Source organism: Ostrea edulis, chromosome 1 (genome assembly GCF_947568905.1).
Source record: "Ostrea edulis chromosome 1, xbOstEdul1.1, whole genome shotgun sequence".
Taxonomy (NCBI): Eukaryota; Metazoa; Mollusca; class Bivalvia; order Ostreida; family Ostreidae; genus Ostrea; species Ostrea edulis.
The window spans coordinates 104,036,646-104,064,507 of record NC_079164.1 but is presented as its reverse complement, the minus strand read 5'-3'; the positions used below and the strand labels follow the sequence as shown (position 1 = coordinate 104,064,507).

The 27,862-nt window shown below is 34.3% G+C and overlaps 1 protein-coding gene across 9 annotated transcripts; it reads right to left on the bottom strand.

Moving 5' to 3' along the window:
• Positions 1-36: 36 nt before the first annotated feature.
• LOC130051245 (GATOR complex protein WDR59-like) lies at positions 37-27,862 on the bottom strand. Of its 9 annotated transcripts, none has more exons than XM_056152890.1 (27): positions 27,675-27,861; positions 26,227-26,276; positions 25,257-25,392; positions 24,500-24,585; positions 24,162-24,242; positions 23,861-23,898; positions 23,539-23,627; positions 22,662-22,778; positions 21,536-21,613; positions 21,099-21,258; positions 19,877-19,956; positions 16,838-17,083; positions 16,287-16,448; positions 15,864-15,962; positions 15,119-15,284; positions 14,931-15,000; positions 14,609-14,753; positions 14,152-14,288; positions 13,978-14,059; positions 13,408-13,520; positions 13,042-13,189; positions 11,668-11,713; positions 7,509-7,631; positions 4,151-4,289; positions 1,494-1,636; positions 1,138-1,245; positions 37-386 (listed from the first exon to the last, which is right to left on the bottom strand). In XM_056152890.1, exons 1-27 carry the CDS (start codon positions 27,726-27,728, stop codon positions 250-252), a joined length of 3,033 nt encoding a protein of 1,010 aa, XP_056008865.1. In that variant the 5' UTR covers positions 27,729-27,861; the 3' UTR covers positions 37-249. The 9 variants fall into 9 exon arrangements, with proteins under 9 accessions (XP_056008865.1, XP_056008866.1, XP_056008863.1 ...); XM_056152891.1 differs by having other exon boundaries at positions 4,151-4,286; XM_056152888.1 differs by lacking the exon at positions 11,668-11,713 and adding an exon at positions 9,972-10,026.

Genomic DNA, 27,862 nt, shown 5'->3' with positions numbered 1-27,862 from the left:
TACAACCCTTAATACATATCACTTGTTAACTAAAGCTGTTTGTATTAATTTTATTCCCATTTTTTCACAAGCATCCTTTCCATTAAAAACAATGTTTTTCACCATGCTAACCAAGTACCAGGTATGCTTAATTCTCTTCCTGGAACAGCATACATCCTCTTAAACATAGGCAATTTTCCTTATAAATGTGCACTCTAAACGTCCATTTTCACTCGGTCTGACATTTTCCTCTCACTCAGTGACCTTCCATTACATTGTAATTTCTGACTTGGCCTCGACACATTTACAGCTACAACCCGTGGGGCATTCGTCATTCTCCTTGAACCAATCAAGAATATGTGTAGTATGACCGCCATGTCCGCATCTCAAGCAGAATATCGAGTTTCCTGAAATGAGACAATTCAAACACTGAATTAGAAGGGTGTTATCATATTTAACACATAATTCTGCCTCCAAACAAGACATGATATTTACATTTTTTAATGTTTTTGCCTTAGACATCTTTATAAATTGCAATAATAGCCATCAAGATTTCCTCATGAATGTGATGCAGTGGTGATTGCGCTGACAAGAAAGAGACTGACGGACGGGTCAAAAACATTATATGCTCCATCTTCATTGCATGGGGTATAAATATGAAAAGGTCTTGATGAATCGATTGCTAACAAAAATTCAATGAAACTTTTCAACCACTGAATTGCTGATATATGGCTAAAGTATTTTTAAAAAAAATAAAAAAAATTCTCCATCTTTAACCAACTTGAAATATGTCCCGATTTAAAATTAAAAACATTCATTGCTATTACTCACCAGTATCCTTTTATCGATTTCAAAGTACAAATACTTCTACACAGGTTGACTCGTAATCTAATGTACACTCTAATGTCATTTTTGGCCAATAAATAAGATACCCTTCCTACTCACAGTTCAGACTGATAGGTCCCAAAACAGATAAACACAATGTCTCAATATACCAACTGAATTCTGAAGTAGTAAGGATTTTTTTAATTTTTACTCATTGATAAGAATAAACTATGAAAAGACTTCTGTAATAAGAGGGCAGACAGAAAATAAACCAGGGTACTCCTCTCCTTGTATGGGTATGACTAATGACAATTCAGAACAATACACCAGTACCTTTGACACCAATGTGACAGATGGAGCAGTTGAAAGCCAAGTTTTTACATGACCCACATTTGGCTCCCCGCCCTTCCTGTGAGCAGTGGTAACAGCGAACTCCAAATTCTGAGGATGGAAGAAGACATTGTCAAGTGTACATGTAAATAAATTCAAACTTTGATTTAAAAAAGATCTTTACTGAGATGGATACTGCAATACCAAACTTTATATCTAATTTTATTCTACATTTTATGGACTCTCATTTGAAACCATTTCACTTTCATTTATTCATCTTGGTTACTTGAAGCGATGTTCCGAACTGAGAAATCAAGGGAACCACCACAAATACATATACAGTTAAAATTCATCCATACCTATGCCAGTATGGGGTTCTGGCAAAAGCGTCATGAATTTCAAAACAAGTTGAGAATTGTTTGTAAATCCCCAATGATATAAAATGTCTGCATACGACTTTAGAAAAACATCGTACTGATTTTGAGCCTTGGGATCGAGCAGTCTGAAATAAATAAAACATAATGTTTTGTACATGTATTGCATAAAACTCCCCTGTTCCCTCAACTGATTCGATACGCAAGATCCTATTCTGTTTATGGTCAGTTTTTAAATCGAAGCAGGCTACTGACAAACAAGTTGATGGTGCAGAGCTTCCATCAGTCTCGTTTAAAATCAGCATTTCGGAAATTCTATGGTCGTTATAATGATCTAGTTTGCCAATACAATCTATCATTGGGTCAAATGCTGTCTGGTGTGTTTCATGCCGATTGTTAGGCCATTCTTGGCACACTGATTTTGACTACGGATAACGGTTTACCTTATCAAGCTATAGGGTTCACGGCGGGTGTGACTGTTCGACAGGGGATGCTTACTCCTCCTTGGCACCTGATCCCACCTCTGGTATATCCAGGGGTCCGTATTTGCCCAACTCTCTAATTTGTATTGCTTATAGGAGTTATGAGATTTATCACTGTTCGTTATCTTCGCCTTTCCTTTAATGTTTAAAATCAGTTTCTTTGCAGAATGATGGCTAATAGGCAAGGGTTCTCTTATATACCGGTAAACAGTGTGAATAGTTCAGGGTAACATTGAACATTTTTACCCCAAGAAAACCATTGCTTAACTGAGGCGCAGCCAAGGTTCACAAAGGTTTTAAAGGGGTGAAAATTTTCAATGTTACACTCAACTATATGCACTATTTATTTTATTACACTGAATGTCATAAAATAAGATGTATACAACAGATTTGTACCATGCAAGGTGAAGATAACGAACAGTGATCAATCTCATAACTCCTACAAGCAATACAAAATAGATAGTTGGCCATGTAAACGAGCATTAACGAGATGGAAATCTTTCGATAATACATGTAGAATGACACTAAAATATGACATCAATCGTAAACATTTCCTAACATTTCATAAAACGAAAACTCAATGAAATAGGATGTAAACATCATTGAAATGTGAGATTGAATTACTTTGGAAAATTGTCAACCAACAACTGGAAACTGGTAGCAGTTTTTGATAGGTCATGACTATCGAGCACAGAATTCCCTAGTTGTTGGTCATGTTTTGTTTTAGCTCATCAGGACAAACGTCCTCGGAGAATTATTATATAATACATGATATAAGAATATAATTGTGAAATCCATGGCATTGTCATCATCTGAGAACAGCAGGTTTCAGTCACATGTACGTATATATTTCATTTCCAAGAAACTCTCAACTCTAAACTGTATGATTCAAACTTGCATGGATGATGCGTCTATGGATGCTCACAATCACTAATGATTTGGCTGTTGTACCTGACACATATTTATCAGATGAGTGACCAGGTATTGAAATTTTTAAAATAATCCAATTCAAAACAAAAGGCCCATGGGCCACATTGTTCACCCGAGTCACCGTGGCCCATATCTAAAGATTTTTCCCAACATATTAGCATGTAACGCTTTAATTCCTATTGTGGCCCCAACCTATTTTTGCATTTTTGTGATTATCTCCCCTTTGAAATGGGCATGGTCCTTGATTTGAACAAACTTGAAAGCCCTTCACCCAAGGATGCTTTTTGCCATGTTTGGTTGAAATTGGCCCAATGGTTCTGGAGAAGTAAAAAATCTAAAAAGTTTACAGATGAAGAGACAGACAACCAGAAAAGCTCACTTGACCTTTTAGTTCAGGTGAGCTAAAAACTATTCACCAAATTATGATTCAAACTTGCCATCCTGATTTGGACGCTGCATCTGACCTACAGTTTCTGAACGAGTGACCCGTTATTGGCAGCAGTGAAGATAACTTCACTGTATTTTAAATATAGATGTACCAACCACTCATGACTTCGATACCACATCCAACATATATATATTTCAGATAAATGACTAGGTTTATCTATAGTTTTATAGTATATCCATTTCTCAATGACTGCAGCTTTTATGTGATTCAAACTGCAATGCATGGCTGAAGCTACGGATGCATACAAACAGGCTTGATTCTGATATTGCATCCAACCTATGCAGTATATTTTGGATACAATATGAGTGTATATTTTGCTGCAAACTGGATGATTTACATGAACCTAATTTATAAAGTTTTTATTTTTGGAGGTTGCTTTCATTAATCTGATGTTTACTACTGCTCTCCTTCACAAATCTTCACCGACTCACTGAGCTCTGTTGTCTCTAAATGGCTATTCTTTTTTTTTTTTTTTAGATGTCAGGTAAAAAGCTATCTAATCAAATTTAGTCCCTACGCTTTCATATTTGTTATGCCATAGTCTTAGCAAAAAGAATCTTGGAATTTCCAATCAACTTGGAAATTATTTTCTAATCATGATCATCCATACATTGTGCACGATGCTTATTAATATTCACCATACCTGAAACTGAGAGATTGTCTAAATGTAAGTTTATAATGTTCTGTGGGCTTCAAGGGAACAAATATTTATGGCTCGAGAAACAAATTAATGTTTCACCCCAAGATGTAAAACTAAGGCAAAACACTGGAAGACCACTCACCTGCAGTTGCTTTCATGAAGCTTTGCCAGTCGTTCAGTCTCCTTTTCCTTAATCCCTTCCTCGTCCTCGATTTTGTAATCCTCAAACGAGTCCTCGAGGCAAGACAAACTATTGGATCGACGAATCTTTAGCACACCTACTACAAACATTTCTCATGTCATTGTCCAACAACAAAATGTTAGCTATCCTCACATTCACATTACAATCAAGACTAGCAAAACACTTTGAAATGTACACTGTCTTAGAATCCTATAATATCAATTTTAAAAAATGTTAAAAGAATTTAATAAATATTCATCCAGAAATGAAACCTAATCATTCAGTCCTCACAAAATTGTCTTCATCAATCCGCCTTTTACGCTTGTTATGACAAACCATAGCCTGTCCATTGATCAATCCATCCCTTACTTAATTTGGTCATTTATAGTAAAACTTCACAAGTGAATCAATATTGCCTATTTTACCTACACCCTTGTTGTCAACATGTCCCTTACTATTGGTCAAACAATGTTAATACTGTGTTCATCCTATTGAGCAAGGCACTTATAAATTTGGAGAGGGGGGATTATTTAGTACATTGTGTTGATATATTTACAGTGAAAATTTTTGATTTTGAGAAATGTCAAAAGAAATATTAAATTCTAAATGAGTTATTGTTACACTTTCCTCTATGATAATATAATCTATAATCCACTAAGGTCATATTTATTATTTGAAATCATCAAAACAACATAGTAAATACATATATGTCTGACAGTTGTAAAAAGCCCTGGGGGTGGGAGTGGGGGTGGTGTGCTTATAGGGGTAGGAGTGCTCCATAGGATGAATATGGTACTATAGTCACTGTTTGACTTTGATAATCAATTCATGCTTCTGGATGGCAATTCTGTCCCACACAAAATCACAGAGAGAAAAAAGTATGTGATATTCCATTCCTACCCCTTCATGTTGCCTAATCGCATCATATTCCTTTATGTCAAACTTGATGTCGCTATTGTAGCCTGACCCTGGGATCATGGAGTGAAAAACTCAAATCTACACTGCTTGCATATCAATTGAAATGTTGCACTCAAGTGGTTTTTGACAAGGATATTTCAAAAGATAAATAAATTGTTAAACATATTTAATGCACATAATATGCAATAGGAATATTTCTATTTGTCAAATTACAATTTTTTAAAATAAATATGTACAATTATATTTGCACCCTGTGTGTAGTGTTTGGGAATATGACAGTTAAGTGCTTGTCTCGGAGAGGAACAGACAAAATCAGAAAAATATTCCAGAAGGGGGGTTAAAACTTTCCAACAATGATAATATTTTTTTGATGTATGGTCTAAAGTGAGTCAATCGTGAGACCCAAATATAGGTCAAGTTCATTCTATTTATAGTAACACGAGCAAACTGCATTTCGGTCAATCCCTAGCTTCCCTACATAGAAAATGGTCTAAAATTACCCATTTTTGTGATAAATTGAATTAGTTAATATCAGTTTTATGAATTAAAACTTATTGATATAGTGAAATATACAGTCTAATGTATCATTTGCGACTGTTGGATGATATATCCTGTTTGACGCATTAAAAGGGGGGTGCAACAAACATGGCTTACTATTTGAGATATTCATTGTTAGTCAACTTTGAGCATCTGTATCGTGTAAGGTAGACAACTATTTTAATTGGTTGTATTTCCATATTTTTTAGATACTTAGGATATACTAAGAATTTTATTATGGAGCTTGGCAAATGATGAGAAGTAGCTGAAAATTGCCATAAATAGTAGCTATATTCCGACTTATTTGAAGAAAATTAATTTGGGTGTAAAACCGTTTTTTTTTTTTAATGATTTCTAAACAATTGTTTTATAATACTCATGAAAAAACATTTATATTATCTAAGCTCGAAAATAGTAAAAAAGGTCGAAAAAACATAATAAATACACTTTTTCTGTATAAATCGAGATGGGGATTCCCCGTGTAACTCTTCAAAAATGGAGTCTCAAAAGGTATACGAGAAATGCTGGCATCGTCTGATTTGTAATTTTTGCAAATGTTTTGGAGATCATAGATCTTTTGTTATAGGATCTAATATATATTGATATAAGAAAGTACGTACATATCATCCTATGTAAAACAATAAATACCTCTTTTGTAGACCCACTCTGATCCTGCGGTTCATGGTATAAAACACTAGAACATAAACTAATTGAGAGTATCTAAATATTTGTTTTATATATTCTGCCTTTGTGTTTCTTGAGAAGAAATTTTCAAATAACCTTTCTTCATATTCCCAAAGTCAAACGTTGAACCACCTACTGTGCCCTTCTCCCTCTAACCCCATGAGCCTTCATGGTTTGAAAACTTCAATCTTCACAATATAAAGAATCTTTCATACAACTTTTTTTCTTCTGGTTCAATCGTTCTTGAGAAAATTTTATAAGACATTTCTCTATTATCACTTTTTCTTCAATCATCTTCTTTATCCAAGGATGCTTTGTGCCAAGTTCAGTTGAAACTAAACCTGGTGTTCTTGAGAAGTTGAAAATGTGAAAAGTTTACAGAAAACGAGACATATTCAAATCAGGAAAGTTTTCAGCCCTAGGACTAATAAAAACAAAGACATTAAAGAATTAATTTACCACAGCAATCTCATGATCTACCAACCAGCAGTTTTCATTCCCTAAGCTAACTAAGTACGTGCCTAAATTTTAAAGGACAAGGCATTGTAAATCACATTTTATTTGCAAGAACTTTTATTTTTGGACAAATGCTCAAGGTCATCTTTAATATCATGAGAATAAGATTCTCAAGAATATTTTTCATATTCATGAATATTATTCCTTGCTAATAATAAATCTCACAAGACATACTTGCAGAAATAAAGTTTTGCAAAAACAATACTGATTTATCACTTTGTAATATGCACTTTCCTTACAAAAAATCATTACAAAGTATGATTGTTTATCAGCATCAAGGAATCATTTTTGTAGGTTATGGATTGAACATTTTTGTAATAGGACTGAATGACAGGTGTGACTGGGACAGACACCCAGAAAATTAACTGATTAACCCAAACACACACCCAGAAAATTAACTTATTAACCCAAAAAGTATAAAGTTGATGAACTAACATTAGATGTAATTAATAGATTAATGGTGAGAAATTCTGCTGCTACAAAACTTCTCAGAAAAAGTGCAATAAAAACCGAAAAACGCCCATCTGCAACAATACATGCAAACCTAAGTACATCTTATCTCCCTATTTACATATATGCATATCCTATTTAAATATAAGAGCAAAGGTTATAATAATTATCTTTTGGGTACTAATTGAAGGGATGGACCCCTCGGTTGAAATACCTGTCATGGCTGCTATATCAGGGTGTGATGACACTTCAGACAAGTGATGTTGCGAGGATCGGGATTGAACGGTAGCATTGGGAGGGGGTCGTGACGACTGACCTTGTAAGTGACCAGTAAGTGCTAGAAATGAGTAGCATTAGTCAGGTGACGGAAGCATGATCTCAGACAACAAACCTCAACAACTTTTCATTTCAATTACTCGTACTATACACATGTGCTCTATGACTTTATAAAAAGATGGAAGGCTGTATGCTCCATATTAACAATTCAAAAGTGAGTACATGTAGATACAGATGAAATCACAAGACATGTAAATATAATTCAAAACATTTCGCTGCCCATAACTAGGAGGAACTTTTAACATTTCCAAGTTTCCGAACATTTACTTTCAATTTGAACCCCCAGAGCAAATGGAAATTTTCTGTGATTTTCAATGTTCTGCTTCCTTCAAAATTTAATGCTCAAGTCATTGAGGTGTGTCTGATTAAGTATATATTAGAAATCTGAATAACACAAATATGAAGATGGCCAAAAAAAATTTACCAGTATAATTACAAAGCTTTAGAATAATGTTTACTTGTATAGCACTGCATTAGATTTTCTTGAGTAAAACTGTTTACGCATATGAAACAATATAAGGGTTATACTATAATACATAATGTACAATTCAGAAAGATGCCATGCAGCATTAATAATGAAAAAGCAAACAAGAGGCCCATGGGCCACAACACTCATCTGAATCACCCCATAACATTAAGACTTCAGACATTTTACAGATCCTCTTATATTAGTCATTTCCAATGGTTGGACAGTCTTGAATTCACTTTTTACTTTGTTGTTCTTTACAATAGAAGTTTTCATGAGTTCAGTTATATATTTGTAGATGAAACTTTGGAACCCTATTGTGGCCCTTATACTGTGACTAGAGAACCCTCACTGGAACAGAGTTGAATCTATAATATATGGCTCTGTTTGCATTTTAATTTCACTAATTGTACTCTTGCTGTTTTTAAAAGGATTTTTAACAAGAAGTTTCCAATTTATTCTTCCTACCTTTGCATCTAGATTTGAAAGGACTTCATTGTACACGACATGTATATATTAAATATACTTTTTTAAAGTTCTGTCACTCCTTGCCAATGCTATGATGTTATTTAATAACTAAGTTCTCCTACCTTAAGTGTGATATTATACATTGAACAAATCTGGACCACCTTCACTGAAGCTTATGAACTAAGCATGGTTTTTAAAATGGCTAAATTGTTTTGGAAAATGAAGTTGAAAATATGAATTTTACACAAGAATAAGTGACACACAACCAGATGAATAACTGTAAAACTTCCATCAGTAACACTGTCTTGAATCTACACCTATGATGAGCTATTGATGTGAACAAAGATCATCTCTTGGCAAATACATCAACATTTACATGGATATACACGTTTCATTACAAATAAATCAAATTTCATAAATCCTTCCACTTTATTTGTGTTCAAATACACAAACTTTATTTATAACTCCCTTATTAATTGTGTTAGGATATTAAATACAGTGTCTGAATGCAAGAATTAAGGCCTATATTCAGCAAAATGCAAGGTTTTATTTCCAGCGTTAATACATTTTATCAGGGAAGTTTATACAAGAATTTCGCGAAAAGCAAGTTTTCTTTAAAAGAAAAATGTAGCCAAGCTTTTCATTTTATGCAACAGTTCTCTTAATTTTTACATGTATTTTTGCATTGATATATTAAAACAATCCAACATAAAAACATTATACATAGAGGTTACAAGAAACAAACAGATAAAAGTGCTATTCAACTGAAAAGGCTAATAGGACCCAAATATCACACATAGAGAAATGCCCTCTACAACACGCTCAAAGCAAACTAAAAATGTACTACATTAAAAAGACACAAGTCGTTATGAGAAAACAGATTAAAAACTTAATTCAGTGTTGCCATAGAAATCAGAAAAAAAAAATAATAAAAGCAGCAGATCAGTGGTAGTTAATCACTCTAATGGTTCTGTTATAGGCAGACATTCATGGCATCATTGGATTAGTCTGACTCTCGGTCCTTTCTCCCAACATTGCACAAATTACAGTTGATTATTTCTTAGCTTTTTTTCATCAAGCATAGCATAGTCTGAACTTATGATCAAACCAAAGGCTATCATACATGTAGTACTCAATTTTTATCAATAAGCAACACCTGAACTGAACATTTCCTCTACGTAAATATTGTTTATCTTCTAAATACTCAAGTGCTTGTGACTTTGCACGGTTTTTACATTGAGCCTACTGGAAAATTACATGAAAATGCAAAATATCAACTTATTTACAGCTTTTTTGTCCAGCAATTTTCTCAAAGCAGCTATAGCAGAACTCCTTGTTCTATTTCTTGCGCTATTTCTGAATACAAGAGAGAGTCAGACGCATCTAATGTTAACTTTCCTCACTTACTCTTGAAGCTCTTCAATAGATTAGAACCCGCTGTAACTGTATGATAAGGGCTATACTGTTGATGAAAAATAAACCAAATACTTTTAAAAAATTTACTTGTCAAGAATATTTCTCAATTATTTCCATTTCTCACTAAATTCTCTGGTGTCCTCCCTTGTGTGTAGGTTTCTGCTAAAATTAACTAAAATAAAAAAAAATATTAATATTTGCAAAGTTTCTGATTATATACTGAAAATTTATATTTAGATGTTTCATTCCTTAGCCTGTACAATTAGAGATAGCTATTACAAGCAAAGAGGCTAGAAAAAATGCACACATTCTAGACTGCTGAATCTTGTTCTCTATTCTATATGATGCTGATATAATGCTGAGGTTAAAAGATGAATCTATACATTCTTGAAAACTTTCATAGCAAAGGTTGTAGACATTAAAAGAGAGGGAGTGCAAAGTCTGAAATGCGCTTTGTTTTAATGAAGCTAATCAGTCAATGATCAGACTCGAATAACTGGGGAATTTCTTTCTAAACTAAAATTCATGCAATTTATACTTTCTTGTGATAAATTTTAAACAGCATTCATGAGCAGAGAAAGCAATCACTCTATACAAAGGCCAATTTTATTCCATACTTATTGTTTGCAAACATGAAACCTTTTTCTCTTAATCTGAAGTAACAGCCATTGAATAAGATTTCCAATGTTTAATTCAATCACAACAGGTGGAGTGGCATATGACAGGAGGCGTTAGGAACTAAAGATCACAGAGCCAAGACGAGGAGACACAGTTCACATGGTCAGGCACAATGGACAAAGACATATACTAGACACACATATACTCTCATAGTATTGGTAATTATTGTTGCTAATCTACTTCTACACAATTAACATCTACTTCACATTCTACAGTACTTTGATTTGGTTTATGCACATTTAGGACCTATATTTCATTGCTGCATATATGTAGAGAAAGCAACTGCAAGACATTGAAAAATAAATTGTGTTTTTTGTTTTAGTAAGGAAACATACAAGATTATTTAAATATCCCTTTCCATGTAAGTTTTAATATGTAAGTTATGAAAATATGTCATTATCTCATATGTTTATCTATTAAATAAACTGTTTTAACAAAATAATGAGATTAGTTGAATATCCCTTTCCATGTAAGTTTTAATATGCAAGTTATGAAAATATGTCATCATCTCATATGTTTATCTATTAAATAAACTGTTTTAACAAAATAATGTACCAGGTATGATTCTCTACCAAAGTCTAATCAAGTACATGTTAATATACAATACCAGGGATCTAACACCCTCATAATTACACCATCAACAGCTGAAATAAAAATAATATCAGGTGAAACAGCTATTTTCTGCCTTCAAAACTTCACAAAACAAAGACTTCACAGCGATACAATTTCATAAATTTCTTTTCTTTTTTCTAGTTCAAAGTGATCATATTAGATATCTTTTTCTTTCACTCCATAATAACTTAATATTAATTTTATATTTCATGCAAGACCTTTCCATCCATTGTTCCCTAAATGACCATAAATATTGCAATGATTCCATCTTGTCCCCATTATGAAATTTTGAGGGCAGACATCTCAGTTAAGAGAAATCCAAGTCTCCTTGAAATTTCTCTTTAGCTGCATCTTTCTGCTGTCACCTGACACTAATAATAGTCAAGGAGAAACTTACGCCAACCACTATCTGTTGAGCTGCTTAAGAAATCAGGCGTGTCCATCTAAGACAAGAAATGAATACTATCACAAATCCCTGCAGCCTCTACACCCCCATATAATTATCAAATGTGAGATAAACATTGAATTAACCCTGCTATGACATAAAATACCACTGTATTGTATCGTTACAGCAACTGCAATACAAAGATGATTATTAATAATCAAAACTACGATTTGTGAAGGTATTTAATTTTCTACATGGAAATGTTTGATCCAAGTTATTCCTTTTTAAAGTGCTGTGATTAACATCTATATTTTATACTGTTTTCTACATTGTCAGATCATTTTAAAATGAAAATTTTTATAAACCAATAAAGTTAATACCTCTAAAGAATCAGAGATCTAGTGTTCAAACTTACTTCAGACTAAAAAGAACAAACAGAAAATCTACTACCAGATCTTCTAAATTCACACATAGTTTACCAGTAGATGCTTGGTCAAAATCAAGAGGATGTGCCTTATTGTTCTTTTAAAAAAAAACAATCCTGACTGTGGAGCCATAAATCTCTCGATGAGCTCACTTTTCATCCAAGTCTCACGCTTTCACTATAAGCTCCTTCTATAAAAGTTAAGACTTAGATCAAGGGTGAGCTTGTCAAAGTTTTAGGGCCCCAGAGCTCGAACTTATATCTACAAGAGACACTGTGACACATGTATTCAGCTAAGGACGAGCAGACGGGTCCAAGATCTGAAAATGTGTCACAGAGCATACCTAACTAGGAGGAATATCAAGAACCTTGGTAGCTGTTGAGAAAAACATTATGAAATTATACATACATGTATGTGCAACTTTTTTTGTGGGAGGCAAAACAAGTAGATCATCCTGGGATCTGCATCATATCCTGGGGAGCGACTTCGGTTCATACAATTTACCAAAGTTAGTCAGGCAAAAATTCCAATGTTCTTTCTTACTCCCATGTATAATACTTCAACGAATCATATCCATCACTATGTGTGGCATCATTACAAGACTGACATATTGCTACCACACTAACCCTCATAGAAGGCGGAATTAGTTAGGTAGAGTTCAAATTTCATATAAGAGTTGCAACTCATTCCGTTTGATTGCATCTCAGGTAGCCCAAATTTATACTCAGGTACAAACCGAAGTCGCCCTTTCAGACATGTGTTCAGTAAAAGAAAGTACATGTAGTTGAATTCAGGAATTGTAAATGTATCACATGGTAAACCTAACCAATAGAAAGTTTGGCACCAAATACAAAGAAACTGTGATTTGTAATTTCCAAGTAAAATGTTTGACAAAAGAACAGACACCCGATGACAGATCAGTATAAGGTGTGCCCTTTTAACCTGTTTAACTCTGACTTACGTTAGGGGGGACGTATTCCATTGACGCTGACTGTGGAAGGGCAGTCTCCTTCTTTGGGGGGAGTGTGATGGCATCCTCTCTATTCCAGAACACACACACAAGCATGGCAAGTGTCTGGACATCATGGATTTGCATGTAGAATTCAAACCTTAAATGTTGGTGACAGAGTTACATGTTAAATCAAGACAACCTTCTTGAAATATGCGTTACAAATACATGTTGGTCAAACTTTTTCAAACCTCTTATTTCTCTCTTAAATCTGTAAATTAACTATGCATGTGTACTGCCAAATGCATTCAATCTTCAAACTATTAGACACATTCTATGACAATTTTCTCATTGAATAAAAGATTTTTGCCATCATACAGATATTTAATCAAGTCCTTCCCGAATGGATGTTGTGCCCATGGCGATCCATCATCTGGGTCATTATTGGGTTTTAACCTCTGGCTTGCAGTTATAGAAACCATTGACCACAGCTGTAAATATAAACATCAAATGTACAGTGAAGAATAATTCTCAACACAACATGTCCTTTGTCTACTGCGGATTTGTTGATTTGAAATACATCTTCAGTATAAGTGTACATGTACCAAACATTTTGAAAATAGCTGATTCAAAAGTAGCATAAAATATAATTTTACTGCAACTCTAGGAGTGTTCAGAACATAAACTGGCCCCTTTTGATTTAATCATAATACTTTCAGAATACATCTCTCTGTTTTCATCCAAAGATTGTTCCCAAAATTAAATCTACTCTTGAAAGTTTTACAACCCATCTTTAGTGAAATGAAATCCAATCCATACTTTTTATGTAATGTTATCTACTGATAAACAGAATGGACATAAACAAATGCACAAACAGGACCAAAACTAAATCTCCACTACCAAGAGTGTTTCATTCCCATACCATACATAACATTAAACCTATCTTACCTGCACCAAATCTCTGCGACCAACCGCACTAGCAGCTAAGGCATTGTGACTACACATGGCCGGGATGTCAGATCGGTCAATTCTAGGACAAAATATTAGTGTCCATTGTCAGATGTTTTACGTGTTGAACAAAAGTCAAAGTTGTTAAGACTTATACTATCAAGTAAAACTTACATATAATTTTTTCCTAGTTCTTTGTCAATAGGCAGCATACAAGAACTGTCGTAAATTTTGACCGGTGCTAGTACAGGTTTGATCTCTGTCATCTCTTTGGGTCGAGGTTTCCTTTTCCCTTTTGGCTGGTTCGTGACCTACAAAAAAATCATATCAATAATGGAATGTGTGATGCAATTCTCTTGTTTGAGCTGCACCTGCAAGCATATTTATTCAGTTTTTCCATGTTTTGATTTAGCTTTAGATTTACCGCATAAACATGTTTGAACATAAATGTATATCTACAAAATCTATAATACCATGTATGATATCTGTTGTATAAAAATTATACACATATATTGCAATGCCTAAAAAGGTTTAGCATCAATTGGAATATGTACCTTGTGCAAAACAAAATTGATGCAGATTCCAAAACTAGCTGAATACAGAATTAATGCACAATAATGTTAAGTCTTACCGGATGTCTATAGTACCACTCCTTTATAGATATGTTTTCTGCCACAGGTGTTGGGGGACTTATAGAATAGCTCTGGAAGTTGTAGAATTTTTGAGAAGAGCGAAATCGGGCTTTGGATGCAAAGTCTGACAGTTCACAAAGGGACCTGCATTTATTGAGAATTTTTTTTAGTAAGAACAGGCACCATAATACCTGTCACTATAGTAAAGTCCAACACAACTCTCTAACATTTGACAATTCATTCGGAGCACAGCTAACAAAAACTGCCTCTGCAGTGTATAGATTTTGCATTGATATACACGGTAGAATAATCTATACGTACTTTGGTGTTATTTCAGTCCCAGACGGTCCCTTCCTAGCTTCATGAGACCGTCCAAATACAACTAAGTACCCTAAATATCAATGACGATCAAGGGTTAGTCTATTGTCTTCAATATCTTTATCAGAGCTTCAATACTGGGAAAAAGTAAGTTAGATATTGGATTCTGTGAATGTGAAGGTGATTTGTACCTGCTGAACAGAATTTTGCTCCACTGGTTCGAGGAAACGGAATGTTTATGTCTTGTAGAGCAGACGCGCTGTGCCAAGACATGTACTGTGGTTTGTTAGGGGGTCCTACAAGGGTGAAGGGGCGTGTTGCCTCCACTTCTGGGGTCCTTCGCTCCTCTGGACGAAACTACAAAACATGTTAAGCATGACAATTTAAAAACGTCCTTGCATTATTTATGAATAAAATCCCCCCCCCCCCTTAAATTATAAATGTGCAACGTGTGAATTTTTTTTTTTTAACACATCATACAGTTTAATCAAAAACTATATATTTTTTTTACATCATACAATGGTTTATCTACCCATCTGAGAATCTGCTTGGATTATAAAGGTCCCTGAATGGATCCAGAAATTTAAAGAACCTAAGGGACGACCACTCACATTTAGTGAATAAACTCAATATTACAGGAACCTAAGGGACGACCACTCACATTTAGTGAATAAACTCAATATTACAGGAACCTAAGGGACGACCACTCACATTTAGTGAATAAACTCAATATTACAGACCAAATATTTTAAGTTCTGCTTTACGTTAGAAATGTTGTACATGTATATCTATTTTTTTCTTCTTTTGAACTTTGTAAACCTGATTTTCTCCAAAAATAATTCATGTCAATATCATCAAAATATTCATTTAAATATTTCTGCCAAAAAGCCCACTCCTCATTAGTTATGGTAATTCTTCCAAACAAAACTGACTTACATTCCAAGGTTGATTCAGAGCCAGAGATAACTGCCTCAAACACGGCTCAAGACAACTGGTGTTTCTTCGAGCATGCATCAAGGCTGTATCAAGCAGCACCTGTGATAAAATAATAACTGGTTGTCGGACATACACTCCATTAGATTGCAATCTAACTAATCTAATTACTTATCAAAACTGCTTCATTAATTATTGACAAGTACAAACCCCATTTCCCAGTCTATTTGTAAATTATTCTTCCCACCATTCACACAATAAATCAACCCCACCCCCCAACCCCCCGATTTCCAAGCTCCATAACTTCGTCTGACTTTACTGGACTAGATACCACATGTACCTTTTGATGCTATGTTTATGAATTAAATTCAACTCTTTGGTCTCAATGATGTCTGTTATCAAACAATTAAATCTTTAACAGTTTACCTTATGTAATTTATGTTTAATATCTGAGTTGAGATTGGGATCCAGAAATTCAAATGTTGGCAGGTCACTGTAGGGGTAGTTCTCTGGAAACAACATCCGCAGACCGACATTGAAATTTCTGGAGACGGCCAGGACTCGACAGGTCCTACTGCCAGCATCCATCTGTGTAGAAATGATTTTATAGTCTATCTATACAGTGTGTACATGTATGTATTGATATCTCATTTGTGTTATCAAGACATTAATGTATAACTTAAGGTATGGTACAATCATGTAACTGGTTGTATTACATAACAGTTGTGTAATAGTTGTGATGGTATCATTAACTTTCTTCATCACTCACCTCCCCTACTTGTATATTGACTATAGGGAGGAGGCTGAAATAAGCTATGCCTGCTGCCCAATCCCATTCACTTATTAGTGAATAAAATATTGTTTAAATCAAATTGACTGTTGGTGTTCTACATTCACCTCTCCTACATCAACTGTGCTGGTATTTGTCACTCCCCTCCCCTATCTGTTATTGGCTTTGTTGGTGTTCATCAACTCACCTCCTCTACTTGTATATTGGGAATATTGGTGTTCATCAGATCAAACTCCTGTTGGAGTGTTTGGGGCTGCTGGAACAATGCTGCCTCCGGACTCATGGACATCTGTCGTTGCAGATCCCCGTTTCCAATGTCATTTTCCTTGGCAGGTTTGTCTTGACCAGTGTCATGGGAGACACTGTCTCTCCCTGTCTGTCCTGACTCATTCTCTGAAGAGTCATTTATGTCCCCCATATCATGGCCACACCGCTGTATAAAATGAAAAGTGCAGGATATACTAGGCACTGGCCAGAATAAAAATGCTATCTGTGGTGTAGATGACCTTCACAGGATGCAAATTTCAAATACATGTACCTTCCTTGAAAATTAAACAACATGTAGCTGGAAAAATCTTCCTGACAATAGCTATCCCAGCACTTTTGTCATAGCTAATCTTAAAAACTGACCTACATTTTTAAATCACAATCAATCCATTTACTAACTATGTTACATAGTATTGCAGAGTGATGGATGGGCAGGCAAAGCACTCCATCAATGTCTCTAGCCATGTCTTAGGTAGAGGAAGGCAAAATGTGAAAATGTCGTATACATGTAGATACCCCAATGCAGCTTACTCCACATATACTGATATGGGTTATTTTAAAATATTGCACATTTTGAAATGAAAATAATTTCCCAATGTTTTCTCATTTTGTTGGTTGATTTGAAATCACTTATGTTGATGTATCTCTTAATCTGAAGTCAATCCATAGTCTGCTGAGCTGATATTGAGCTATTTTCATTATGGTTATATTGAACTGGTCCATATAGCAGTTGGTTATTGACCAACCAAGCCCTGTGGCTCATAGGTACACAATGTACAAAGCAGGCAAGTGGAAGAGAATTCAGGAATACTACAATATGTAAACATGTAATTATCAGGAATAAAAAGAAAAAAATAATCATCATTAATGGCAGTTAACAAATTAGTGTTTCTCTTTGTATTCTAGCTTTCAATGGATCATTGATAAAGCCTCTGAATAGTTATATACACTAAAAAGTTGTACAAGTTTGAAAAAAGAAGGCGTTTTAAAGTAATATGATCTAAATATATTTAGCACCTTGATAAAAAAAAAAATGCCAGGCATATCAAAACAAAATGAAACTGATCCTCTAATTCTTGCAAGTTACAAAAGAGGTCTATGGGCCACATCGCTCACCTGAGTCACCTTGGCTCATATTTAAAGATTTTTCCAATATATTCACATGTAAAACTTTGATCCCTATTGTGGCCCCAACCTACTCCTGGGGGCCATGATTTTTACAAAATTGAATCTGCACTACGTCATGAAGCTTTCATGTAAATGTAAACTTTTTTGGTCAGTGATTTTTCATCAGAAGATTTTTAATGATTTTCCCTATATATCTGTATGTAAAATTTTGATCCCCTACTGTGGCCCCATCTTACCCTCTGGGACCATGATTTTTACAAACTTCAATCTGCACTATGTCAGGAAGCTTTTGCGCAAATGTAAACTTCTTTAGCCCAATGGTTCTTAAGGAGAAAATTTTTAAAAGTTTTTTTTTCTTTTATTCATTAGTTATGTAAAACTTTGATCCCCTATTGTGGCCCCATCCTAACCCCAGGGGTCATGAGTTTAACAAACTTGAATCTGTACTATGTCAGGAAGCTGTCATGTAAATCTCAGCATTTCTGGCTCAGTGGTTGTTGAGAAGAAGATTTTTCAAAATTTTCCCTATATATTTGTATGTAAAACTTTGATCCCCTATTGTCGCCTCATCTTACTCCTGGGGGTCATAATATTAACAAACTTGAATTTGCACTATGTCAGAAAGCATTCATGTAAATTTCCATTTTCCTGACCCAGCAGTTTTTGAGAAGAAGATTTTTAAGATTTTCCCTATATATTTGTATGTAAAACTTTGATCCCCTATTGTCACTTCATTTTACCCCTGGGGGCCATGATTTTCATAAACCTGAATCTGCACTATGTCAGGAAGCTTTCGTGTAAATTTTCACTTTTCTGGCCCAGTAGTTTTTGAGAAGAAGATTTTTAAGATTTTCCCTATATATTTGTATGTAAAACTTTGATCCCCTATTGTGGCCCCATCCAACCCCAGGCAGCCATGTTTTTAAGAAAGTTGAACCTGAACTATGTCAGAAAGCTTTTATGTAAATTTCAGCACTTCTGGCCTAGTGGTTCTTGAGAAGATTTTTAAATGACACCACCCTATTTTTGCATTTTTGTGATTATCTCCCCTTTGAAGAGGGCATAGCCCTTCATTTGAACAAACTTGAAAGCCCTTCACCGAAAGATGCCTTTGACCAAGTTTGGTTATAATTGGCCCAGTGGTTCTAAAGAAAAAGTCGAAAATGTAAAAAGTTTACAGACGGACAGACAATGGACAACAAGCGATCAGAAAAGTTCACAAGAGCTTTCAGCTCATGTAAGCTAAAAAGAGCATTTGTGTTCAATTCTGGGTAAGTTTTTGTGCCTTCCTATTTCAAAATTTAAAGAAGGTGAAGAAATTCATAGTTTACATAGCAATGACTTTTTTCTTGTGCAACAATTGCTTTACAAGATATCTTTGCAAACCAAATATATCAACTATACATAGCAATGACTTTATTCTTGTGCAACAATTGCTTTACAAGATATCTTTGCAAACCAAATATATCAACTATACACAGCAATGACTTTTTTCTGTGCAACAATTGCTTTACAAGATATCTTTGCAAACCAAATATATCAACTACATGTATTTCTTTATATAAATTACATTTTGTTTACATATCAGTCATTGTCAAGGTTGTAATCTGAAATCATGCAGGAAGATAGGTGTCTCGGGACCAGTTCTTTACCTGAGACAGGTCCATTGCAAACTAGATCAGAATCAAAATCTAAAATCTATTTATCCAAAAATGAACAAAAAATATCAACTTTGTTTGCAGTCCCTTGAATTTCAATCTATCCACATTAGACAGACTTGGTCATAAAATTTCTGATTTCTAACTGTGCAAATAACAATTAACAATCTTACTTTCTGAAGCTGTGCATCAATCTTCCATATTCTTAAACTCTGATCCTTTGACCATGTTACAAGCTGATGATCTCTAAACCCTAAAATCACAATTTCAAAGTTCACTTCTACAACCAAATGAGATTGGTACATTGTATTGAGTAACTACTTACATTTCTCTCTCTGAAACTACAAATACCCTTTTCTTTCTCTTATTAATCCAAAATATTTCACTAAAATCCTTATTCAACTGAAATACTTGTTGTTTGTAAGCCAACGATCATTGTTGTGAAGGATTTTGATGACAATTAATATTCACTTTTCTTTTTTCTTAATTTCATTCTGCTGTTTGAGGTATCAACCCAAAAATTGGATAATTTTAAAGAAGTTTTCTGGATGATTTTTTCCTGATATTCCAATCAGTCATTTCTTTTTAATCAATGCCCTTAAAAGATTTTTAAAATCATAAAATAATATTTCATCTACATGAAAAAGTTACAAACTGCATCCTCTGGTGTAATGTTACAAATTTCAAAGCACGCTATGAGCAATAACATTATTTACAGTAAACAGTACATTTTTGACTGATGCATGAATCTTAATTTTTTTTTTAAACTAATTACAATTGCTGTATGATCATAAATCTAACAAATATTAAATGATTTTCATATTGGCAATATTTCTCTACCATCAAATATACGTGATGAGAAATGTGCACATTGGAACTTTAAGGAAGTACTCTACATCGTCATAATGGCTGACTTACATTTAAAACATGGATGAAAATATAAATATCAGCAATATTTGACTATTCATTTAAAAAATTTTTTTTATTGTTTTCATCATATTCAACAAATACATATAACCTTTTACTCACACTCTCATACAGATTAAAGAAAGCAATAATATAGTGAATATAGACAATTTCATGTATATTCTAGTACTTATTGTTAAAAAAAAAGAAGAAATGCTGTTATCATTATTGAAAAGACATTTCCATTTAGACCATTTCTTTTTGTAAAATATTTGTTCTGTAACTTTTTCCTCCAAAATGTAGTAATCATATAAACATTTCAAAACATCCTCAAAAACAATATTGACATTTTTTCTTGAATATTGGAATATGTATCTCTTTACTAAGAGGATTATAAAGTTTAAAACCATGTGGTTTTAAATATTATTGCCTATCTTAGTAGCTAAGTAGGTTAGCACATCAACTACTGAACTGCCTACAAATCCTTACCCTCCTGTTGCTTCCTCCACTGGAACTCCAGAATGACATCATGATGTCCAACAAATTGATGGACCGGATTGTTCCGAGAGGTATTCCAGAGATGTAGAGAATTGTCTCCCCTGCGTAACTGCTGTGGTACCACCACTGTCACAATACCTTGCCCAAATGGCTGTTAATAATGATGTAGAATATATCAATTCCAATAGAAACACATGCAATTGCAAAACAATTTTTTTCACTGTACATTTCGATGTTTTAACAACTAAAAAAGTTTCCAAATGAGCAATATCTCTAAAATTGTTTAATTTATGCAAAGGCACAAAGAATTACAAATTGAATTCATGAAATGAATTTTAAAAGAATCTGTGAGTTGGAAAAGGCTATTTTTTGAAAAAGAATTATGAGTCTGTCTTTTGAACTAAAGTCGAGTGTTCTTGAGGACTTACTGTATACCGTGCTCGCCATACAGGGGAGCCAGGGCTTAGTGATCCCTTGCACTGTCTAGAATTTTTAATGTCCCAAAACTGTGTAAAAGATACAATAAATGCAGAAAAATAATTGAACACAACAAATAAGCATTTAATTGTAATCATTAAACTACTCTCTATAAGTCTGTCAATCATGAATTTATAGACAGCTGATGAGAAGCCTGAATATAAGTTGTTGAACGTGTTTGTAAATCGTTGTAAAATAATATACAGTTTAACATTAAAACAAAACAGGGGGTCTCCATTGCGACCTGAGTTTGATCCTCTGGATTTGCAGTGGTTGTATATGAGAGTTGTAATGTGGTCTCCCACTTGAATATGTGGGTTTCCTCTGGGTACTTCAGTTTCCTCTCATATCAATGACCCCCTCCCACAAATATCTGAGCCGACAAGAAGCATTAATACAAGTTGTAGAATTTATTTGTTGACCATTGTAAAATGAATCAAATTTAAGTATTAAACAGTGTATTAAACTTTCATGAAATTTAATCAATTCGAATTGGTCTAGAAGCATTTGAAGAAAAAAACACACCATTGTTTCCCTTTGAAATCAGAAACCACACCATCCAGGGTGTTCATAAAGTTTCAATACTTCCCAATGGGTGTTAGTATAAAAATTATCACATGTGCACAATTTGTGCATTAACACTTCACGGTAGATTGCTAAATGACATACTAGATAAAATATTGAATTAAGTCTTTTTGCTTTGTTGTCAATCTGATTAAAATCAGATTCTATGATCCGCTCACGTAGATCGCTACACTAGTGCTTTGTTGTATACATCTAATAAATGTATGACATTAAAAATAATACAACAGATAGTGAATGTAATCAACCGTGAAAATGTTCATCTCGAGAAAACAACTGTCAGTAGAGGCTACACCTCAGTGGACAATGGGTTTCTCCAGATGAAATGTTTTAATGTTACCCTCAACTGCATGCACTATCTATATAATTTATTAAAGTATTTAATTAAAACAATTGGTGTATGCCAATTATTTCAAGTTTTCTAGAGCACATCAAAGAATATATCAGACCGATGATATCATCAATGATATTTTGTGACGACAGTTTTCTACTCACCTTTACGGAACAGTCCTGGCTGCATGTAGCCAACTCCGACTCACAATTTGGATTCCAATCCAATCCATGAATTTTTGACAAGTGAGCTGCAATATATTGCAATGGCGATGTTCCTTTCTATTCAAAACAAATGTATATATATGTGTTAGTCAAAAAACACTGTAAAATTTTATATTACAATTTCATCTATTTCTTTAAAAGTCACTAGTGTGGAAACTTTTCATTTTAGCTCAGTAAGATGTGTGCGAAAGAATGCAAGCAATCATAGAAAAATTGTATTCAGGTAACCTATCGTGACAATGCTATGTGCACTCAAGTTCAAGAAGCTGCTACCGGTCCTGACATCATGCCACCTGGTCGAGTGTAGAACACTTGTGTACGGAGCACTATGCTCCATGCCAGTGAGACCTGGGCACTGACCAAACCAAATCTTCATCGCCTACAGCGCAATGACAGGGCCATGATAAGACAGATCTGTAACATCAAGCCTGAAGATATGGCCACTGTAGGTTCAACTGAATTGCTGGGGCGGCTTAGTCTTGATGACCTCAACCTTATCTTAAGGAAAAGGAGACTCCGCTGGTATGGCCACGTTGTCAGATCCAGCAGTGCAGTCAAGTGCGCTCTAAACATACAAGTTCCCGGGAGACGTAGAGTTGGTCGGTCAATGATATCATGGAGAGAGCTGACGGAGAAAGATCAAAGAGAATGGAAGCTCTCTAATGCCGACCCTCATGATCGGAAAAAATGGAGATCTGAGGTGAGATCTGCCATGCGTGCAACTAGCCAGATACCTGGAAGGGGGCACACTAGTGTGGACAATACCCGTAATTCCGCACGTAAATAAAAAGAAACCAACAACAACAACAACACGTACCCTTGTGTCCCAGATCCTCAGCTCCCCTTCGTGAGTTGTGGCAAATATATTATTGGTCACTCTGTTCCACTTCACTTGATAAGCTCCAGCTACAAAATTCAGGTCATATCAAATTACATGTATGTACAAGGGTAAAAATTCCACATACTAATTTTACTGAACAAACAATATCAAAGTAAATGTCTTTTCATCAAAGTTGTACTTATTCTTGGCAGATTTGGAGAGAGATGTGATGCTTTCTTGTGACACTGCCACAGCTCTACAGGACACATAAACTTAACACCACTCGTTACTTACAGAACCCGGCCCCCTGTATACTCACACACTGTCTGGAAGGATGTTGTTGGTTTCTTTGGATCTCTATAAACACAATTATTGCAATACATGTCATTTCAACTTTTCTTTCATATATGGTGTTACTGTAGAGTGTTACAATATTTCAGGAAATTTTGATACACACATCTTGTTCAGTATGAATAATGCTTCAATATTCTAAGGTGTTTTGGTAACTGGTATAATGTCAAATTGTCTTGTTATCAGGGGTACGTTTCAATATTTTTTATATTTGGTATAATGTTTCAATATCTTAATGTGTTTTCAGCTTCCATGTCACCACTACAGACCTGACGTCCCAGAGATTGATGTACGTATCGACAGAACAAGAGGCTATCACATTAACATCAAATGGGCACCATCCAACATCACTATGAAAAAAATAATAAAAACAGAAATCAATTTCTACCTATACCAACGTTTTCCTTTTTCATCCCAAAATGCACAATTGGAAAATCATTATCCTGTTGTGTTGACAAATCTTTAATTAATCTCTTATCAAATTATTTTGTACAATATTTATATAAACCAAATACAAAACAAAAGCAAATAATAAATGTACATCTTAAAGATATTCTAATAAAGCAAAGTGTGGGATACAAGAATCATTTCAGAAGTTGGAACGCACCTGAGAGTTCGGGAGTGCCCCTTCATGGAGCAGATATGAGATATATTGGCATCTTTCCAGGAACACAGATCTAATCTTTGATTGTACTACAAGATAATATAAAAACCATGACACGTGTGGTTTGTAGATGGAAAAATTCATGTAGAACTTGAATACATTTCATGAACATAAATAAATTTCATTTTTGATAATACATGCAGGTATAATTAATAAATGATAAACTGTGATGCTTCATGACAGCATACATCATGAAGCATGTTAGCACACATGAATAGTACACTGACGTCAAGCTTTGCAGTCCATACCCACGTGTATTTTCAAAAATGAAATTTAATAGCTAACATTTCACATCAATCATATGAATTGCACATAGAAAGCAATTCTCACAATCTAATTAAAATTGGATGTTAGATCCGCTCGCATATGTGAGCGGATCAAACATCTAATTTTAATGAGATTGCAATTCTCATAAATTCCATGTGAAATTTGTGTGTGAATTCCATGTAAAATTCATGCAGTACATTAACTTTGCATCTAGGGCTCTTAATTGGTACAAACAATTACACTCAGGCTGTATATTTCATATACAATATGTCATCATATATATGGCATCAAGGATAGCATTTATTAGAACATTTATCCATTTATATAAACACTATTACAGGTATTATTTTCTTTATGCATATCTAATTTATTAATTATAAACACAAACTTGATAGCTGGCTACAAAATACTGGTCATAAACTGAATCACTTACTGCAGTGACAAATAGATGTGCATGTGAGGGGTGGGGGTTCCACTGTACACAGCTGACATCCCATTTACTCTGTCTAGGACTTTTGATTGGTTTTTCCTTTGGTTTCTTCAGATTCACCATGGTGACTGCCCTCCTCCTAAGGTAAAGTTCCATGGTTACATGTACATTAACAATGGCGGATTTAGAAGGAGGGGGTGCCCTACCCCCTTTCGCCACAAATTTACACGGCATTACTGGCATACATAGAGTATTTTGGCTAATACTTGACTTTCACATGTGCCCCCCCCCTTCAGAAATCCTGGATCTGCCACTGAATAACACTGTTCTGTATTAACAACTTTACCACCATTAATTAATATACTATTCCTTGCATGCTTTTAAGATACCAGCCATTTTACTAGTGTGATTAAGATTTGGTCAAGTATGAATTGTTCGCAACATCTGACTGACAATGATCACTCCTGACATTGAAATTCAGAATTCTTTGATAATTCTGAAATTCACCCTATGGTGAAATAGTCAAAATTAAATTTAAAAAATTGTTTTCCCAAAACTGATTCCATGTCTAGAACATAACATCACAAAGTCAATAATTCTTTTGTATTTTCCTTGAAAACAGTCACGAATGTTCCAAACAAAACTAGACTACAACTAGTATTTACAACACTATTAAAGATAAAAAGATTCACATAAGTTTGTCTCATCTTCATCCATGCATGTGGCCCATATTTTCTGAAGGCAAACATACTTTGAAAAAATAGTTTATTTTGGATCATTTCAAAAAATTGGTGGAAAATTCATTTGTTTGTGATGTCATACATCTAAAATTCATAATTAACAGATAAAATTATCATTTAGTTTTGTATAACATATGCAAATAATTTGTTATAATTTATGTAGTTCTCAATTATTACTGGCTAAATTAGACAATTCATGAACAAAGCTCTTTGGAGGATGTAAAAAGACCTACCCTGCCAATGCTGCCCATACTCCCAGACAGTCTACCGCCATGGCACTGGCCTAAAAGAAGAAAATCATCACATTACCAACCTTACTGAATATTTATTATACATGTATATTTCCTTTCCTACTATTGTCCAAAATCTCAAAATCTAAAATGTCCTGACTCCTGATGCTGGATTCTGCTTTTCAGACCCGCTGTTTAAATATGATGTTGATTCTGTAGAATATTAATAAAATCCTTCATTAGTACGAGTGTGGGATAGGGAAATTCCACCGAGAGGACAAGATTCGCTGTCTAGGACAAGGCTTTGACGAGTCTTAGACAACGAATCTTGTTCCAGAGGTGGAATTTCCCTATCCCATACTAGTAAATAATGAAGGATTATTTTTCTCACATTTTCCCTACAGTTTAGTGCATAAATTTAGGAGCTTTGAGAAAATTTTAAATTATCAAAATCCTCATTTGAACTTCAATGCAAAAACTAATTAGATAAGCAGAAAGAGCGTACCTGAAAATGGTTTACACTGTAAACCTGGAACAAGATTCAATGTCTAAGACTCGGCAAAGCCTCATCATAGACTGCAAATCTTGTCCCCTCTGTGGAATTTCCCTATCCCACACTCGTACTAATGAAGGATTCTATTAATCTCAGCTACAATTGAAAATCAGTCACTAAAAACGAGACCCATGACCCCAGGTCTCATCCAAAGACTTTCTGCTATACAAGTATCTATATCTACATGTACTGTCGGATTTCCAAGACTGATCTCGTATTCTAATCATCAGTAGAGTAAAAGACGAGATCAGCCATGGTTATCTTATAATGATCTACGTCATATGTACTAGTTATTTCAAACAATATTATAATACACAGATATCTGAACATTTGGATAAAATCACTCTTGACACCAAGAGTCTCTGATATATTCAATCTATTTATATAAGATTGGATGGGAGTGGAGTATAAACATTAAAATTTCATTAATTATATCTATATAGTCAACTTATATCACAAAAACAAAGCACAGATGGTGGATTAAATTGACCAATCAAAAAATTAACATAATAATCCACCCCAATTCCACCAAGAATTGAGTCACTTTTAAACACTCAAAGCCTTCGGGAAGCAGGTGTCCCAACACAAATTTTAAGGACTAAAGATTTTGTGTTTTTATTTTGAACTCTTTTACATACATGTGTTCTCTATGGCAGAATAATCATCCAGTTGATATTGTGGTCATTACCAAGCAGAACCAGGAATTGAATCATGAATGTGCAAATTTAAGTTTCAGATAGGAATCGTTTTGATTCCTGCATAAGTAGCTACGTAGTTAGTAATAATCTTTATATAATGCAATATCAGGACCTGTTCATTAAAATAATGTATTTTAATCGTTTGTTATTAGTGAATATTACACTGTCTACAGTTGAACAACAACTTAAATATTTCTTACCTGGACATCTTGCAATTTTGCGACCACTTGTTCTCCACTCCATTGTAATGTCATACTTTTCTATAAATCAGATTTTTAAAATCATGATGTATGTCTGAAACTAGTCTAGAATACTAACATTCAACGAGTAGACATAATAAAACGGGTCATACTAAAACAAGTCCCACGGAGAAAATAAGGGTAAGCGG

Bases quoted from the DNA above. Each gene is read 5' to 3' on its own strand.
- LOC130051245 (XM_056152888.1), bottom strand. From the start codon at position 27,728: ATGACATTACAATGGAGTGGAGAACAAGTGGTCGCAAAATTGCAAGAT. The intron at 24,586-25,256 runs GTAAGTGATTCA...ATTATCTTGTAG, and splicing joins CACATCTATTTGTCACTGCA to TACAATCAAAGATTAGATCT. The intron at 15,001-15,118 runs GTACAAATCACC...ATTGATATTTAG, and splicing joins AGCAAAATTCTGTTCAGCAG to GGTACTTAGTTGTATTTGGA.